Consider the following 19,258-nt stretch of genomic DNA (forward strand, 5'->3'; position numbering starts at 1 on the left):
AGGGGCTATATGTACATGAAAGTAATCGTCTTTGAGGTCGATCGACATAAACCAGTCCATAGGACATACGTAGGACAAAAATCTGTCTCTGAGTAACCATCTTGAACAGAGACTTTGCGAGTGTCCAATTCAAGCACCTCAAATTTAAAATGAGACATAATCCGGCATCCTTTTTGATGAGTAGGAAATAGAGGCTGTAAAATCCGCTCTGAGCATCATCCGCCAGTATCGTCCGTATAGCATCTTTTAACGGGGAGACTTATTATCTCTGAACAGAGAACCAGAGCATCCCGCACCATTACAGTGGAGGAAATAAATCCATTGAAATGAGGTGGCTGCCTGGCAAACTGTAGCACATAGCCATGCAGGATTGTTCTTAGCATCCAACTGGAAATGCCTGAAAGGCCATGCCATACATCCACGTAGTGAGCCAGAGGCAATTTTTATTGCATCAGGTCCTGCTGCTTTTATTGGTTTGTTTGATTGGGTTCAAGTCTGGGCTCTGGCTGGGCAACTCAAGGACATTTACAGAGTTGTCCCTAAACCAGTTTTTGCATTGTCTTGGCTGTGTGCTTAGGGTCATTGTCCTGTTGGAAGGTGAACCTTTAGCCCAGTCTGAGGTCCTGAGTGCTCTGGATCAGGTTTTCATTAAGGATATCTCTGTATTTTGCTGCATTCAGCTTTCCTTCAACCCTGACCAGACCCCAGTCCATGCCACTTAAAAACCACCCCCACAGCATGATGCTACCACCACCATGCTTCACCATTGGGATGGTGTTGTGCAGGTGATGAGCGGTGCCTGGTTTCCTCCAGACATCATGATTGGAATTGAGGCCAAACTGTTCAATCTTCATTTCATGAGACCAGAGAATCTTGTTTCTCAGTCCTTTAGGTGCTTTTTTATGTCTCTTCCACTGAGGAGAGGCTTCCATCTGGCCACTGTGCCTTTAAGCTCATATTGGTGGAGGGTTGCAGTGATGATTGTCCTTCTGCAAGTTTCTCCCATCTCCACACATGATTGCTGGAGCTCAATCAGAGTGACCATTGGGTTCTTGGTCACCTTTCTTACCAAGACCCTTCTCCCCTGTTTGCTAAGTTTGGCCAGGTAGCCAGCTCTAGGAAGAGTCCTGGTTGTTCCAAACTTCTTCCATTTAAGAATTATGGAGGCAACTGTGCCCTTGGGAACCTTCAATGCAGCAGAATTGTTTTGTAGCCTTCCCCAGATCTTTGCCTTGACACAATCCTGTCTCTGAGCTCTGCAGGTAGTTCCTCTGACCTCATGGCTTGGTTTTTGCTCTGATATGAATTTTCAGCTGTGAGACCTTATATAGGTGTGACTTTCCAAATCATGTCCAATTAATTGAATTTGCTTCAGGTGGACTCCAATCAAAGTGTAGAAACATCTCAAAGATGACCCAGAGAAATGGGATGCACCTGAACTAAATTTCAAGTGTCATAGCAAAGGGTCTGAATACTTATGTAAATGTGATATTTCAGTTTTGTTTTTTGTGTTTTATAAATTTGCAAATAATAATCAAATATCAGATTTTTGCTTTGTCATTATGTGGTATGGAGTGTAGAATGATGTGAAAAAAAATAATTTAAGCATTTTAGCATAAGGCTGCAATATAAAAAAAAACTGAAAAAATGAAGGGGTCTGAATACTTTCTGAATGCACTGTAAACAAATGGATCCCTGGAACCATCTTGGAAGGTAACTAAATCTCTGCGGGGACATACAGAGATGATCCGGATCCTCTTGGTGGCCAGAACGAACATATCCGTGGGCTTTGGTTCCTGCTTCATGGCGGTGGCATCAGGAACACTACTCTGGGTTGGCGGGATGCTTTCCACTGGGACAAGGGGCCTTGGGCCCACAATCTTGCATCTGGGTCAAGGCCACTGGCACCACACCAGAGGCTTCTTCTTATTAGGTGGCGAGGCAGATAGCAAGTCGGAGGTGCTACAGAACCCCCAGCGACTGCTTCTGAGCCACTGAAACTTTTCGATGAAGGTACTGATGGCATTGATACACCAGGCCTCTAACAGCACAGATTTGTCCCTGTCATGCATCTCTGACTAATTAAGCTAGAGATGGCATTCCACAGACACCAGGCTACCCATCGACCTGCCGATGGCTTGGGCAGAGATTTTGATAGCCTGGAGAGCCAAGTCAGTGGTGTGGTGCAGCTCCATGAAGGGCTCGGGGTCTGGGCCATTCGTGTCCATTTCCAAGAGCAGGTCAGCCTGGTAAGCCTGCAGCACCATCATGGTGTGCAAAGCTGAGCCAGCCTGACCTGCCACTCCATAGGCCTTGCCCAAGAGCATCCATGTCACTCTGCAGGGTTTGGATCAGTGCCTGGTCTTCCACACGGGGTAGAGGAGTGGCACATGGGGGCCGCTACCACCTCTTCCATCAGGGTAATTGCAGTATACCCATGCTACTCAGGTACAGTGTCATGTAGGCTGCACCCCCTAAGACAAGCATTCACGCAGTGTACGGTGAATGCTACATCTTGGTGAGTTGTTTGCACAGCTCGGGGAAGAACGGCACCAGTTGGCGAGATACAATAAAAAGGATAAAACTGATCATCGAGCCAAAAACAATCGGGGGCACTCGGAGTGGGCCACTTTAATTTGAGGTTCTCAACTGCCTGAGATAGTACCTGGAACAGCTCAGCTTCAGAGACTAATGCACAGTCTTCCTCTCCTCTGAGAGAAATACCAGCAAGCTCATCATGTGTCCTGGCCTCACCTTCAGACACCTTAACGGACCTATAATCTGAATGTGACGGAGCCCTGTGTGCCAAAAGCTGGACACAGATTATCACGGGCATAATCCACAGGCAAAGACACTTGAGGGGGAGGTGAGGAGGCACGTGAGTCTGGCGCTGGTGAAATTTCCTTCTCAAACTCTCCAAGCTCATCATCCCGCCCTTGCACGCCTCCCTCATGCGGTCCCTCGGGAGCCACAGAAGAAGTCTGGGTGGAGGGGAAGGGACCGGCATCGTCTCCCAGAAAGAGGATGACCCGAGAGTGAAGCGTTTTGTTCGCAGTGAACGCAATCCGTCTCACTGCACAATGCCTCCGGCTTGGCCCAGACATAGAGCACAGTGCTTGTACCTGTCAGACAGGGGGATAAACTGCTCACAAGGTGGGAAACAATTGTGAAACTTGATCTTGAAAAAGACATTGTTAAGCAAACTGCTCTTTTATGCTTATGTACAGCAGACAAACACACGCAAAATTAAAATTGCTATGATTCTAAAGAGTTCAGATTGATTATTCTGATATACTCCCATAGCGTCAGCTACTGATGAAGTGACCAACTTGAAAAGGAGCCAAATACATCAAACAATGCTGATGTATTGCTGGCAACTTTAAAATAAAAGTCACACATCTCCTAGTGAAATCTACTGGCCACTAGGGGAAAATCATAAACTGTACATTATGATCAATGGTAACTTCTCAAGCCAATTAGCTTTCAGTATCATGTTAGTATGTCTTCAAGCCCGCTTGATTATGAAATCTAATTTTTGTAAGGATCTTTCAACACAAGTGAATGTCTGAACACCAGGGTCATATAAAAATTTAACTCAATAAAGGAGTGGCGTTGCTCATCACAGTGCTGAGTAGATGTTAGATAGAATGGGGCCCTCCATTCATATATAAATGTCTGTATTGTTCATAGTCTGTTCGTGGCACTGAGTGATTTTTTCCGTTTATCTGCTACATTGACAAGTGTTGGGTTGGTGATCGGAAAGATCCTAACACAGCATTAATTATCAAGTCTATTTTTAAGATATCAGGGACAGAATATCTGTGTACAGGAGGATAAGTATTAGCTAAATGATATGATAATAAAACCTACTGGAATATTTCATTGGCTTCATTAATAGTGATTTGGAGCCTCCTCGCCACTGATGTGTATTCATCTGCATGGGCACCTTCAGGATTTCATCTCAGGGTGACACAGAGAGAAGCATTTGTACAGTTTCTTGAGTATATGTAGCATTCATGAAACTACTGAATAAGCATTTCTAAAAGGCTGTTTAGACCGAATTAGTTCTTACGCTAAAAATGCCAGGCGCAGAGCAGTGAATAAAGGCAGAGCACAGGTGTCTCGAGACGCCTGTGTAACAGTTGATGTTCTTTTTAAATTGACAAAAGGACGTTAAAAAAGGCGGCTCTCCTGTGCAAGATGCTTAAAACACAGTGATAAGCGGTGCAGAGGTTCGTCTAGCACGTTTACATAGGAAAACAATTAAAATTAGCCCTATAACTGTCTTTCTAAGCCATAACAGCTGACTTAGTCTTATTTGAAGCTTTTAGTATGTTTAGTATGTCAATTTAAAATCACCTTGCTTTGTGGGGCCCTCTGGTGGCGTGGTGACTCTAAGCTTATAGCTAGAAACAGCCCTTGTTCTTAAGTATCCCCATACTGTTTTACTGAGTGAGAAACCACTCCAAATGATTCAGTGAGAGAGTGGTCAGAACTCATCAAACTGAATAGCGAATAGATCCATGTGGTTTTGCTAAACCTACAGGCCACCTCACTGACAAGAACCAACTTTAACAAAGATAAAGAGTTATCCACTAATCGAGCATAGCTAACTCTGATTCTACACAGCCAACAGAAATATGGGACACACATCATGATTGCTGGAATATTGTTAGTCAGGGAACATTTTTCTCAGATGAGTTAGAGCGCTCAAGGTATGCACAGTGCATACAGCCATACAGCTGCAGGCACCACTGTTTATCTGTATCTCTATTTCATTTGTCTATTTCAAGTTGATCATTTGCTTTATTTTATTTAATTTTTTCCCAAAATAAACCTATGAACAGCTTATTTATAGTTGTATATTCACATTAAGCAAGGACAGGAAAAGTTTTTTAACACAGAAAAAAAAGCACACATCACCATTAATGAGGCCTGGTTGCAAGAAACCCCTTAGGCTAAAAAAAAAAAAAACTCTTAGTGACAATACCCTTACAATTATAACTAAGGGTTTTCTTAACTTAAGGGGTATCTTGCCAGGGCCAGTAGGCAGCGAGATGAAGCAGTGAGGCGCAGTGTTCTAACCAGATGTAATGTGAAAAGATTCCAGCCATAAACACATTTTCTGTCCACACAAAACTACTGCATAACGCAGCACAATCACCGACAATCAGAAGATAGTTCATGTTTAACGTAGGCTATGCTACAGAAATCAATGTACACTGAATTTTTATCTTGTAATGAAGTTGACAGAATATGTTTGACAGGTATGGTATACTGCATAAGGAGGTAATATCTGTATGAAGTTTTAAAAAACAAAAACAGGCTTTTATAATTCTCATTCAAACTGGTGTGTAACGTTGCAAATAACAGACAGTAGATAAAATCTGTACCTCCCTCATCTTTTCTCAGCCTCAGATTGGGTCATACTTTGGAGCTGAGGTGTGTGTGGTGGATTTAAACTCGGACTCCAACACAGACCTCTTGTTGGTTTCAGCACCAACATATACAGAGGCTGACCGAGAGGGCAAAGTGTTTATTTACTTCTATTCCCGACGGGTAAGTGATGGAGAAAAAAGGGTTAAGAATATGTTGACATTTGACAAAAAAACAGTTCCCTATCTGTCACTCACTCGAAGTTATGTCAATGTAGTGACACTAGGGGTCACTCTTGGGAGCCTGAGACACCTCTGGTCTTTGATAAAAAGCCAATGAAAACTGGCGAGTGGTATTTGCATACCACTCACCCGGACATACGGGCATAAAAGGAGCTGGTATGCAACCACTCATTCAGATTTTCTCTTCGGAGCCGAACGGTCGATGTTTACTGAGCTGACTGTTCATTCACCTCTGCTGGATCTGACAGCGCATTTCAACGGCTTCTCCCTCTCCTGCACTGGTGCAATGCAGAGAACGCCCCTGGGTGCTTCGGCAGAAATAAGGGAGTATATTTCTCTAAAAGAGTATAATTCTCTAAAAGAGCGGCACACACGGAACATCTTTTTAAAGATGCCTTTCCGTTTGTGTGTTATTCCTGGTTGTGGTCATAATCTCTCAACTTCTGATGGTCACGATCACTGTCTTTTGTGTCTGGGCGCGACCCATGCAGAGACAGTGTTCGTGGATGGATCATGTACTCATTACGAAAACATGACCATGGCAACATTGCAGTCGTGGCTTGCTCCCCGCTTCAGTCCTTCTACTACGGGTATGAGGCCAGCGTGGCTAGCACTGGGGGCGATTTGGGGACCCCAATGGGACCACCTCTGCCGGGTATCCCCCCACGGACCTCCCATTCCTCAGCACGCTCATCTGCCCCAATCGGGCTTCCGGAAGAGTCTGCCAGCTCATCTCACAGCGAGTTCAACCTCTTGTTCGGAGCCTGCAAAGCTGATGAGCTCTCGAGCGCAGCATTGGAGAACAGGCACGTCCAGTCATACGCGGAAGACTCAGCTGGGCTCCCCCCCGGTACGGTCACCCAGTCACAGGCTAACGAGAAAATGACGGACAAGCTTTCCCGGGCACCGCTCACAGCCACACCCCGCTCCAGTTCCTTTCTTCCTGGAAGTGCACGAGGAGCTGACAAGGTCGTGGGAGGCACCTTTTACTGCCTGGCCCCGATCTTTCAGCTCCCACACCCTCACTACCCTCGACGGTGGGGCGGCCAGGGGCTATTCAGCAATTCCCCCGGTGGATAAGGCGCTCGCGGTGCACCTATGCCCGCAGAGCACCACCACCTGGCGCGGGCACTCAAAGCTCCTGTCCAAGACCTGTAGGTTTACATCGTCCCTGACGGCCAAAGCCTATAGTGCCACTGGACAAGCCGCCTCCGCCCTGCACGCCATGGCTCTCCTGCAGGTCCACCAAGCCAAGGCGCTAAAGGAACTGCATTTCCGCCCCGGGATTGATGCAGGAGCTGCGCTCGGCGACTGACCTCGCTCACCGGGCGTGAAGGTCATGGCGTGGTCTCTTGGGCAGGCAATGTCTACCTTGGTGGTCCAGGAGTGCCACCTTTGGCTCAACCTGGTCGAGATGGGAGAGGCCGACAAGGCACGGTTCCTTGCTGCCTCCATTTCCCAGGTTGGCCTATTCGGCGACACTGTCGAGGACTTTGCCCAGCAGTTCTCGGCAGTGAAGCAGCAGACGGAGGCTATCCGGCACATCCTGCCCCAGTGCAGCTCAAGATCCCGCACCCCACCTGCTCGTCGCCAAGGGCGTCCACCTGCGGTGACTGCACCGGCTCCGCCGCAGCCCGCCCCTTCGGCCCGGCCCCAGCGTGGAGCCCACCGCAGGAAGCAGACGCCACCCGTCTAACGGCCGGCCGCCAAGAACCCGCAAAAGGCTTTGAAGCACCCCTGAGACGGGTGACCCAGGGATGATGAAACCCCATGCTTTGGAGCTGTTAAACAGACCACTCCATCCCCCGGTGGAGGGCCAGGAGGAGAATCTTTTGTTGCCTTTTCATTTAATTTCACTGCATTCCCAAGTGGCTGCGGTACCCAAGAGTTCAGAAAAAGAGTGGTTTCCTTGTTCCCTGGGTCACATACCCGGTGTGCACGGCTGTCATCACGACCACCGTCCACCATTCCATTCTGGCAGGTTTGGCGCTCCAGCGGCGGTCTCCCCACCCCTGCGCACCCAGCTATGGCACAAAACTGCCCCCGATGTGACAGTCTCCATGGGTCACGAGGACAGGCCTCTACCTCCCCCATCCCAGGCTGTTCCAGGGTGGTCACAAGGAGCCAGGTAAGTGCTTCGATGTTCCTGAACTCAGCATGGCCACCCCGCCGTGAGGCCCCACCCGCTGGTATGTCCGACGAGATTGTCCCCTTGGTCCCCCTCGCCCGGAGCTTGGACACGTGGCTTGCACTTTCCAACCCGTCACAATGGCTGATCCGGACCTTCTGACTCGGCTACGCGATTCAGTTCGCCAGGCATCCGCCCAGGTTCAGCGGTATACACTTCACCTCAGTGAAGAGCAAGAATGCTGCTACCTTGCGCACGGAGATCGCTACCCTCCTACGGAAGGAGGCAATAGATCCTGTCCCTCTGGCCAAGATGAAGAAGGAGTTTTACAGCCCCTACCTCACTGTACTAAAAAAAAGGTGGTGGGTTGTGGCCAATCCTAGACCTGCAAGTACTGAACCGGGCTTTACACAGACTCCCTTTCAAGATGCTGATGCAAAAACGCATTCTAACAAGCGTCCGGCATCAAGATTGGTTAGCGGCAGGACGCGTACTTCCACGTCTCAATTCTACCTCAACACAGACCCTTCCTGTGGTTTGCATTTGAGGGTCGGGCATATCAGTACAAGGTCCTCCCTTTCAGCCTGTCCTTGTCCCCTCACATCTTCACGAAGGTCGCAGAGGCAGCCCTTGCCCCGCTAAGGGAAGTGGGCATTCGCATCCTCAACTATCTCGACAATTGGCTAATCCTAGCTCACTCTTGGGATGTGTTGTGTGCACACAGGGACCTGGTGCTCTCGCACCTCAGCCGACTAGGGCTTTGGGTCAACTGGGAAAAGAGCAAGCTCCTCCCAGTTGAGAGCATCTCTTTTCCTTTCACCTCCCCTGAGCTGAAGACGTGCACTGTTAACTCCCAGTTGTGTTCACAAACTGTGTTCCCTGGATGATTTCCATCCGAGCCCTGTGGCAGACGAGTTTGCGGAGAAACTCGCTGCCGGCTCAGTACACGTGCTAACTAAACCCTGTACTGGGGTAGGTGCTTCGCATGTGGTGGTTCCCCGTAGGTAACCCCATGTGACGTATATCTTCTGCTAATTCGTTTCCCTGTTGGTAAACTGCGTCTTCCTTAGGCAGAGGCCCCTCTACCCCAGTCACCATGCTCGTAGAAACTCCTCCCCTGAAGGGTAGGACCTACCATGGGACTTCTCCACATGATATACTTCCAACAAAGCTCGGCAAGACCATGTGATGTATTTCCACTCAAAATACCCCCCCCCCCCATCTCTGGGCAGGGTGTGGTCTCTGTGGTGTCTTCCCCTTGGGAGTGACACCCCCCTGACTAGATCTGGTGGACCCAGTCGGTTAATTCCTTTTTTTGGGGGGAGAGGAAAAAAGAGGATAAGAGGCCACGACTGGGCTAGCCTGTCTCTATCTTTTGGGCAGACGACTTGTCCCCAAATGGCCGTTCGACACTCATAACAGTGTTGGGGGAGGTTACGTGTCGGCCTGGTGCGCTGGCTACAAGGCACACAGTGGTCTGCCCGTCACACACCGCCAGTTCATGTAGCACAGTTCAGCCAGTTGCGGCATTTCGTATAGGGACCCCTAGTGTCACTACATCGACACAACGTCGAATGAGTGACAGATAGGGAATGTCCTAGTTATTGCATAACCTCCGTTCCCTGATGGAGGGAATGAGACGTTGTGTCCCTCCTGCCACAATGCTGAACTACCTGCTGAAATGGCCAGGACCTTGTCTCGGCTCCTCAGCACAAACTCTGAATGAGTGGTTGCATACCAGCTCCTTTTATACCCGTTTTTCCGGGGGAGTGGTATGCAAATACCACTTGCCAATTTTCATTGGCCTTTTATCAAAGACCAGAGGTGTCTCGGGCTCCCAAGAGTGACCCCTAGTGTCACTACATCGACACAACGTCTCGTTCCCTCCATCAGGGAATGGAGGTTATGCAAGTAACCAGGACGTTTTTTGATTGAACAAGATTTTTATATTGCTATAAGTATATTTAAGTATTCTTGATAACATGTTATACTGCTCTCTCTCTCTCTTCTGTCTTGCAGCCGTACTTTACTTTATCAGATATGGTTCTGGTGGGCATGGCAGGGCAGAGAGGACGATTTGGCTCTTCTCTGTCCAGTCCAGCAGATCTGAATAGAGATGGTTTCAGGGATGTGCTGATTGGAGCTCCCTTAGAGGAAGATGGACAGGGCAGCATTTACATTTTTAATGGAGGAGTAGATAGAATAAATCCAACATATTCACAGGTAAAATAGACAAGGGCCGGGGGCAATTTAAAAGGTTAGTTCACCTAAAAATGAATTAAGCCTTAATTTACTCACCCTCATGTCATTCTAAACCTGTATGATTTTCTTTCTTTCATCAAACACAAAAGTTGTGTTTAATTTACTACAATAGACAAGCACAGCCTGCTTGAACAAATTATATGCAAACAAATATACATTTTCATTTATTGAACTGATGTAAATATTGACAGTGCAGGGTAGAAAAAGTGTATGAACCCATGGATTTATTAACTAATCATGAACTAATCATCTTTGGCAGCAATAACCTCCACCACTAGTAATTGTGGTTCAGACCTGAACAACAGTCAGTAGCATTTTGCACCATGCCTCTATTCAAAACTGTTTCAGTTCCGCAAAATTCTTCATATGTCTGGTGGTTTGCATAGATTAGTCAACTATTACTAATGTAGTTGACATTGTCAGCCTGAAGTTGACCAGTTGCTTTCCATGTGTTTTACAAAATGCTTCTATAGGAAATACTATGGGTGGCGGATTTCCATAACTTAGGATGGCAAGAGAAGACTCATTCATATTAATGAGGAAAGCTCTACCCGATTTGTTAGAGTTAGGTTTAGGGGTTGGGTAATAGTTTCTCTGATCAATCAGGTAGTGCTTTCCTGGTAAATATTATTGAATCAGTATGAATGACTGTATATAAATGACTCTTCCCCTGCCATCCCCATCCTGCATGCTAGATCCTGTGTCCACCTGTAATCATCTGTAAGAGAAGGGGGAACCGCCTGAAAATACAGGTAGTCCAGGCTAGACTAAAATATGTTCATGTTACCTGCTTCAGGTCTAGGAGATCCACAGCTGCATATGGGATTCCAGTTATTCAGTTACATCCTTCCCTTGATGCACACACTTACATTTCACTTACGCATCTACACTCACTGAAATATGCATGTGCTGAATGCTCAACATGGCGACTGAACAGACAATAGAAGATAACGTGAGAAGTGTAACTTCAAAACTCTTTTACATCTTTCCCCAGTTGCGTCCAGTTTATTACTGCGGCTGCAAACCTGGAGAAAGCCAGTTGTATGCATGTTTCCACCATTCGCTGGTGTGGCTGTGTAATACCACTATGTAAGACTCAATGAGAAAAGTTGTAATCCAAAAAATATATAGGGGGTGTCTGTTTTTATATAAAACTTTCATTAATGCCTAATAAATTCTAATAAAAAGCTGCTTACGAGGAGATAACATTATGGTTTATGTTTATTTTATCCGATCCATTCACATACAAAACAAAGCTCAGACCTTTGGTCATTATTTTCCCCTCAGGTGTCAAACTACTGTACATATGCACGTTGATATTTCATATAAGTAGATAAAACTCATTACATGGGGGTGTCTAGTTGAATTCAACTCGACTAATGGGCCCAAATCGACAAAACATCAGTAGTTGTGCAATCCCTAATGTCCACCAATCCCTAGTGTGAATCACTCTCTTGTGGTCATGACAAAGCATCTTAAAGCATCTCGAGCTGAGGTCAAGTCTCAGACTTGGCCTTTCCAGAGGGTGTATTTTTTTCTGTTGACATTTTTTTTCTATCATCATACATGTAGTCTATTTTTGGTCCTCTTCCGTAACTCGTCTCTTGCACTACTTGTCCTTGGTTTACTTCTTGGATTCTAACAGGGTACAAGGGGCTAAAGTTACACCTGAAGGAAATTGTGCTTGTTTTCTGGTCAAAAAGTGTATCAAGATTGAAAAAATACATTAATTTTTATTGAATATTAATGGAGCAACATCATTTATGTGAAAATAAATAATAATGGAAGGTTGTTTTTTTTTTAAATCTGTCAAAGGGGTGTAAAAGGCCTCCAGGGTGTTACAGTGATATTGTGCAAATATATTGGCAACAGTAATAGGTTAATAGTTATTGTAAGCAAATACTTTTTAGACAGCAAGATGCATTATTATTATTATTTTTGAGTAACAAATTAAGATAATGCTTATTCAAAATAACCATTTCAGAAAAGGGTTAAAAATTTTCAGTTAATTTCAATCGCATTTGGCAATTCATAACAATACTCAAACATTCAATAAACAAATAAATCTCCATTGTGATTGGATCAATCAATGTGAGCCCACTTTGAACATTTTTCATGACAAATCTATAGCCCCTTTGTAACATATCTCAATATCTGTCATGTTCCCTCTTTCTTCCACTATGTGTAATGACAGAGGATTGCTGGATCATCTGTGCAACCAGGTTTGCGGTTCTTTGGGATTTCACTAAGTCAGTCCTCTCTAGACCAAAGCGGAGACAGCCTACCTGACATTGCTGTTGGGTCCATGGGAGCAGTTCTAATTTTCAGGTCTGTTTTGTCTTACAAAGCTCTTAAAATAAAGTGGAATCCAAAAGTCTAAGGTCATGTCGATACTTTTCGTTTTTTCTACGTTTGTGCCTCTCATACACACTGGAACAGCTTTTTCCTCCACTGAAAACAGACACTTTTGAAAATGGCCCCACGCTGTATTTTAATGTGTATGTACTGTTTTTTTTTTTTTTTTTTTTTTTACTCAAAGTATTATGCTAATAATATTATGTAATATTATGTGGTCTCAGACATTTGGACCCAACTATATACCTACCTCATACAAAATACAGATGTACACTTACAAAACACAAATTCAACCATTTGTGTGTGTGTGTGTGTGTGTGTGTGTGTGTGTGTGTGTGTGTGTCATTCAGGTCCAGACCTATCATGCTCTTGGAAACAAAAGTAGTTTACAAACCATCTAAAATCCCAACCAGTGAAACAAACTGCCCAAATACATGGGAAAACACTCTTACAGTGTGCTTCACCATGAGTGCATACAAACATGCCATACCAGGTTTATGAATAAGTTGATTACATACTACAATAAAGTTTTCATAGCTTGAAAGCTATATGTGTTTTTCCTCATTTGTAAATGTTTTTGAATAAAAGTGCCTGTAAATAAAAGTGAATACTGAATAAATATAATAAATACATTTTCTAGATTTGACTGCAAAAATTAATTACATCATAAAGCTGGATGCCAAGCGACAGAAATTTCGAGCATACTTCTCAGCCTAAAACCGTGTCCTCAATGATCAGATGACTGTTGGGATGAAGGAAGAATGCAAGGATCATCATTTCTTTATAGATGTAAGCTACAACTGCCATTGTAGTTTTCTTTTTTATTATTTGTGATACAATTTTCAGTGACTTTGATTGAAGGCTAAACTCTGCAATGAGATAACATGCATGTGAATAATCAAATCCTAGGGTGTTATGTTATTAACATGGCTTATTACATCTACTTTTTGTCTCAGTCAGGTTTGTACAGAGGATGCTCTAAACCTCTTGTCTAGTCAGTTAACATTCCTATTTGTTGGTCTTCCATCTAGCACCCTGCAAAACTTGTGGCCAATAAAATGTGCCAATAAAAATGTAGAATCCTGATTTAAAGGCAATGAATATCATTTATTTTCTTGTCTCAATCAGGCTTGTTCAGAAGATGCCCTGAACCCATTGTCCAATCAGTTAACTTTCATATTTGAAGGACTTCCATCTACAACAGTGGAAGACTTGAGGCCAGTACTCCTGCCAGAGATAAAAAACACTACAGATCACAATGTAAGAATTCCTTTTTTCATTTTTTTTTTCATATTGCGAGCCATCTCATATAGCTTATGCTATCTTTCTTAAAGATATATGCCAAATGTTTGATGTTTTGTTTTTAATGCAATGTCTTTCATACATTTTGCAGTGTGGTTTTAATGCCCAAATACCCATCTTATCTGTAGCCTAGTGTGCAGTGCTCTGAAATTCGAACCTGAGTTTGAGTCATGGCTCGAGATCTTTTTCTGGTCCCATTCCCTTTCATTTTTAGTTTAAAATAAAAATGCCCAAATACTTTTTGAGGCAGTTAACAGTAGTTTTACTTATCTTCTTTTACTTAAGTTTATTTTTAAGATTATATACACTTCCTTCTTACAGTATTTTAATTACATAAAGTACCATTTTATTTCAAATCTGAATTACCAAAACTGGTACAATATCATTTTGTATGGATAACAAAAGAATTCAAGAACTAAATATGTTAGCCCTGGGGTCATCATAGTCAGCAGAAACAAAAAAGATAGATATAAATGATAATAGATTAAATACAAACTAATCGTAAATGCTTTGTAAACTTGCAGCTTTAATACTAAAGAAAAGTCAAACAAATGCTGGAAATATAGATACTTATGTCTCCATTTTGGGAGGCCAACAGATTTCCAACCATACAAAATAAACAAGCAATAGATCAGGTCAGGACATTTTTATTTGGAAAGCGCTTTTCACAACACACATCTTTTCACAGCAGCTTTAAAGAAAATTAAATTTTAACAGAAAATTAAGCTGTAATATCTAATGTCTTAGAGTCATCATTGTGCAGTCTGATAAAAATGTGATTGTAAATTGTGCCTTAAAATAAATAAATAAATAAATAAGTAAATAATATTTTTATTTCTAGTGAGCAGGCTAAATATATAGCCAATATTAATTATTTATGTGTAGTACAAGTCATGGCTTAAAATGTATAAACTAAGAAAGTGTTAGGGGCCAATGTTTAAACAACAATATTTAGTATGAACTGTAAAATAAATGACAAATGTCTTTGAAGTCCATTCTGAATTAACTGTGGAAATGCATACAGATCCATTGTCCTTTGTTATTTGGCTGATGACTGCTTTAGTTAATTAATTTATTGTTTATATACCATTTAAAGTGTGTAGTATATCCTTTGACCAAGGTCATGCAAGCAGAGGTCAGTGAGTTTCACCGCAGTCTGACTGGCAGCTTATGGCAGTTTATCTCGGTAAAGTCCATCTTGAGTCCAAGGTTCAGGCAGTGGCCAGTGAAGTATCCCATGTCTTACAGTTGGAGTTGGCATTCATCCTCTGTGAAGTCCATCATAGTAGACTGAAATTATATCTGGCTGGCACAGGCTGCAGTTAGTCGTCATCGTAACAGTGGGAGTCATACATCAGGCAAGCTGATCAGGATATGTATCCCGAGGTTAAGACAGGGAAACAAATAGAATAATATTAGCGAAGATGCCATTCACTTTAAAGCAGAATTATAGAATATGAGAACTGTTTCTGATTCCAGCAGACCTGACCATAGGTTAATGTAGTTAATGCCCATTTCACATCACAAGTGAATACGACGTATTGTTTGCAGTGCCCATGTTAACAGGTTAAAGCATTCACATCGGAAGCATCAGCAGCGTGTCAGAGCATAGCGTGAGCTGTAGCGCAGTGGGGGTTTCGTCTCCAAGTCTATTTTTGCAGCGCCGCTCACCCTCAATTAAAGTAACCATGCACTGTTTATGGATAAAATGAATGGGATTTGACACAAAAAAAGTACACAATGCACAGAATAAGCATATATTACTAGTCTAGTGTGTCTTTATATGAATTAGAGCACATCTGAAAAAAAAAAATGAAAAGAAAAAAATTCCAGGTGATTTAACAATTTAAAATATTTTAATTATATATCTTAATCAGAAGTATGGTTTATCATTTAAAACAGTAAACTGCAACTTATGAGTCTGAAAATATGAGACTTTTATGTACTATTAAACATAGAACAGGTCTATAGGCTTCAGCAATACCCAATCACAGCTTTCACTTGTAAACACATGCACGTGACAGACCGTGACGTCTGTAAATTCAGAACTTACCTCATTTGTGTTCAACAATGGATGATACAAGACTGATTGTGGAGGTGAAGAAGCATAAAGTGATCTATTGTTAACCTTTTAGATGTAAATGCAGGCCTCCTCCTCTTGTAAATAATACTTCACGACAATCAAGTTTGTAATACTTATCAATGACCCACTCATGATAACCATTTTATAAGTTAAGTGGTGAAATCTCAGGGTCAGCAAAGCCTTCTCTGCTGGCCTAACATACCTAATAAATAAATATTCATTCATTCTCATTCACCTTTTTGCCTAAGTATTTTCAAATGCTTTCCACTCCTAATTCATCTACAAATGAAGAGGGAAAAACGAAAAATATATCCAATCAAAATGTATTCATTGCTTACAAGCGAAGCTTGATGGCTATTTCACATCGCATGACCGAAGCCGAGCTAGTTGGCAGAAGCAGTGCACGAGTCTAAGATCCACTCTTTAAGCTTTCAGAATTTCTACAGAATCCCTCAACAGTGCAAGTGGATAGGCATCTAATGTCAGATTGTCAGATTGTCAGATTCATCAGCCAATCAGCTTGATTTATTTGTTCTTGATTGGTGTGGTCTTTAGGATATGTCCTGGTCGAGGCCTTCTAACTGGCCTTGAGTGACGCAATCGCGCTTTAAGTGATGTACGTAATTCGAAAGCGAAGAGCACGAGAGATCACAAGTAGGTGTAGCTACAGGCCAGAGACCTCCAAATGGGGGTGGAATCTCCAAAAGGGGGCATCACTTCCACTCACGGTTAAGGTTAGCATAAGGGTTAGTGGCTCCCTATATCTTCAATGGCGATTTGGAGCTCACGCCCCTTTTTGGGAAAATGCCTGCAGCTATAACCTTCTCAGAAATCAAGCTGTCTGACAAGTCAGCTGTCATCACTGTCACAATCGTCATTGAGAAAGAGATCCTAATGCATTTAAAAGCCCAAGATTTTATGCATGATCGTGAGATTTTTTAATTTATTAAACAGGAAATGAGGGCTAATTTTCACTTAAATTGGTAAGTGCTTTTTACAGTGTTATAGCAACATCAGCAGATTTCTAAGTGTAAAAGTAACCGTGTACCCTGACGAAACAAAATTTATTGCAAGCAACATTTAAATAGCAAATATTATTAGATGGCCTTTTCCAGGTGTTATAGACCTACTTGGTAGATTCATATGAATAATTATGATTTTTGAATGTCAGATTGGGAGATATTCATTTCACAAAACAGACATGCTGCAGTTAAAATTTCAAGTTTCATGCGTGGACATGTTTTTAAAATGTCAAATGGTATCATTAGTTGGCAGTGACGTAATGTATGATGTCCATAGGCAAAGGGCAATGAAAGGATTCATTGTGAAACTTTTCTTAATGGCATGAATTGCACTGAAGGCCTAGACTTAAAATGCACAGGCTGCCACTGGTCTTTTTTAACATAGAAATCACAGTATTTTTCTGTACAGAGCCGCTGCTGCGACGCTATAAAAACGCTTTCAGTGTGAAAGCCCTGTCGAGTCTGCAGCTGCAGTTATGCTGTAGTTAAGCTGATCCTATGATCACGTCTCGCTCAAGCTTGCAATGTGAAATGGGCGTAACTATGAGTTGATGGATAAATTAGGTGTATGCATTGCTGAATTGATGAGAATTTAGTCTAGACTTAAACAGGGAGAGTGTGTCTGTGTCCCGAACAATGCTAGGAAGACTTTTCCATAGTTTAGGATCTACCTACTTTTGTGGATTTTTATATTCTAGGTATTATTTACAGACCAGAATTTTGTGATCGTATGAATGTGATGGAATATAGCGTGATAGAAGGTGGCTTAAATACTGTGGAGATAGACAATTCAAATATTTGTAAGTAATTAACAGAATTTTAAAATAAATACAAAATTTAGCAGGTAGCCATTGTAGCGACAATAAAATTGTGTTGACATGATCATATTTCTTGGTTCTAGTCAGCAATTTAGTTGCTGAATTTTTAACCAGATTTCATGTCATGGAGCACCATGTATAATGTGCATGATGTAATTTAATTTATCTGATGCTACGAGAATAAACATAGTCTTCACATCAACACCTAAGAGACTGAAGTACGATTTTTTAAAGAAGACGTTATCTTTGTATTTTTTTTTTTTTTACTAAATAACAAGCAAACAAAAATAAAATATTGTAACATTTAATCATTTTTTTTTTAATTTTTTTTATGTATAATTATTTCATTTTGTTTTACAGTTGGATTTTGAGATAAACTGTGGAACTGATAACATCTGTATGGATGAAATCAGAATGGATTTCAATATTTCTGGGTGAGTTAATCATTTAAATAAAGCAACAATGACAAAATATGACTTATTGTAGTTAAATAATTATTTTATCACTCTTGTTATGATCATGAATTAATCGTAATAACTATTCCCATAAAGGATTTATTTTTTTTCCCCCAATACAGATCTACAAACATAGAGGTTGGGATCATGCAGGAGATTAATTTGACAGTGTTTGTGGAGAACAGAGGAGAAAACTCATACAACACTGACTTCACCCTCAAATACCCCTATGGATTTTCCTACAGAAGAATTACCTCTAAACAGGTAAGACCAGACTGCAAAAATGTTTAAACTAATTCTAGACATAATATTGATTGTACTAAATATACAGTATATACACTACCGTTCAAAAGTTTAGGGTCATTACTCATTATTTATTTTTTTATCTTCATTTTTCACATTTTAGAATAATAGTAAAGTCATCACAACTATGGAATAATAGAAATGGAATTATGGGAATTATGTTGTGACTAAAAAAATCCAAAATAAATCAAAACTGTGTTATATTTTAGCATCTTAAAAGTGGCCTCCCTTTGCCTAGATTTTACAGAAATGTACTCTTGACATTTTCTCAACCAACTTCTTGAGGTATCACCCTGGGATGCTTTTTAAACAGTATTGAAGGAGTTCCCATCTATATGCTGGGCACTTAGTGGCTGCTTTTCTTAATTATTCGGTCCAAGTCATCCATTTAAAAAAAAAATTGTTTCTTTTTTACATTTTTTTTTTTTTTTAAACATTTTAGTTTTGTAATTAAATCAATTAATATGTTTGCACATATATATATATATATATATATATATATATATATATATATATATATATATATATATATATATATATATTTTTTTTTTTTTTTTTTTTTTTTGTCTACAAAACTAATTTCAAACATTTAAGCATACACCTTCAGATCAAAAGATTTTTAAGATCATGAGAAACTTTTCAGGCAAGTGACCCCAAACTTTTGAATGGTAGTGTATATATATATTTAACTAAAGATGGAATTAAAATTCTAATGAAATTGTTACAATCCCCTTTCTAAGTTTTGGAAAATAACACATTGGAGGCACTTTGGAAAATTATTACATTTGATTAGAATTTATTTATTTAATATACAGTATATATTTACACCAAAGAAACATAACCTACCTACAGTGCCCCCAGAAATGATTTAGACATTTAAGGCTCACTTAAAATGTATGAATGCCATTGGAA

At 41.6% G+C, this 19,258-nt stretch overlaps 1 protein-coding gene across 1 annotated transcript in view; it reads left to right on the top strand.

The window, feature by feature from the left end:
• The window catches only part of LOC127422783 (integrin alpha-X-like), a 50,030-nt gene that overhangs the window by 17,094 nt on the left and 13,678 nt on the right, over positions 1 to 19,258 (top strand). The window contains 8 exon segments of the mRNA XM_051666547.1: positions 5,413 to 5,559; positions 9,766 to 9,969; positions 12,203 to 12,336; positions 12,714 to 12,856; positions 13,004 to 13,152; positions 13,492 to 13,623; positions 17,949 to 18,022; positions 18,166 to 18,307. Of these exon segments, the coding sequence (XP_051522507.1) occupies positions 5,413 to 5,559; positions 9,766 to 9,969; positions 12,203 to 12,336; positions 12,714 to 12,856; positions 13,004 to 13,152; positions 13,492 to 13,623; positions 17,949 to 18,022; positions 18,166 to 18,307 (1,125 nt within the window).

This window comes from Myxocyprinus asiaticus, chromosome 32, assembly GCF_019703515.2.
Source record: "Myxocyprinus asiaticus isolate MX2 ecotype Aquarium Trade chromosome 32, UBuf_Myxa_2, whole genome shotgun sequence".
Lineage (NCBI taxonomy): Eukaryota > Metazoa > Chordata > Actinopteri > Cypriniformes > Catostomidae > Myxocyprinus > Myxocyprinus asiaticus.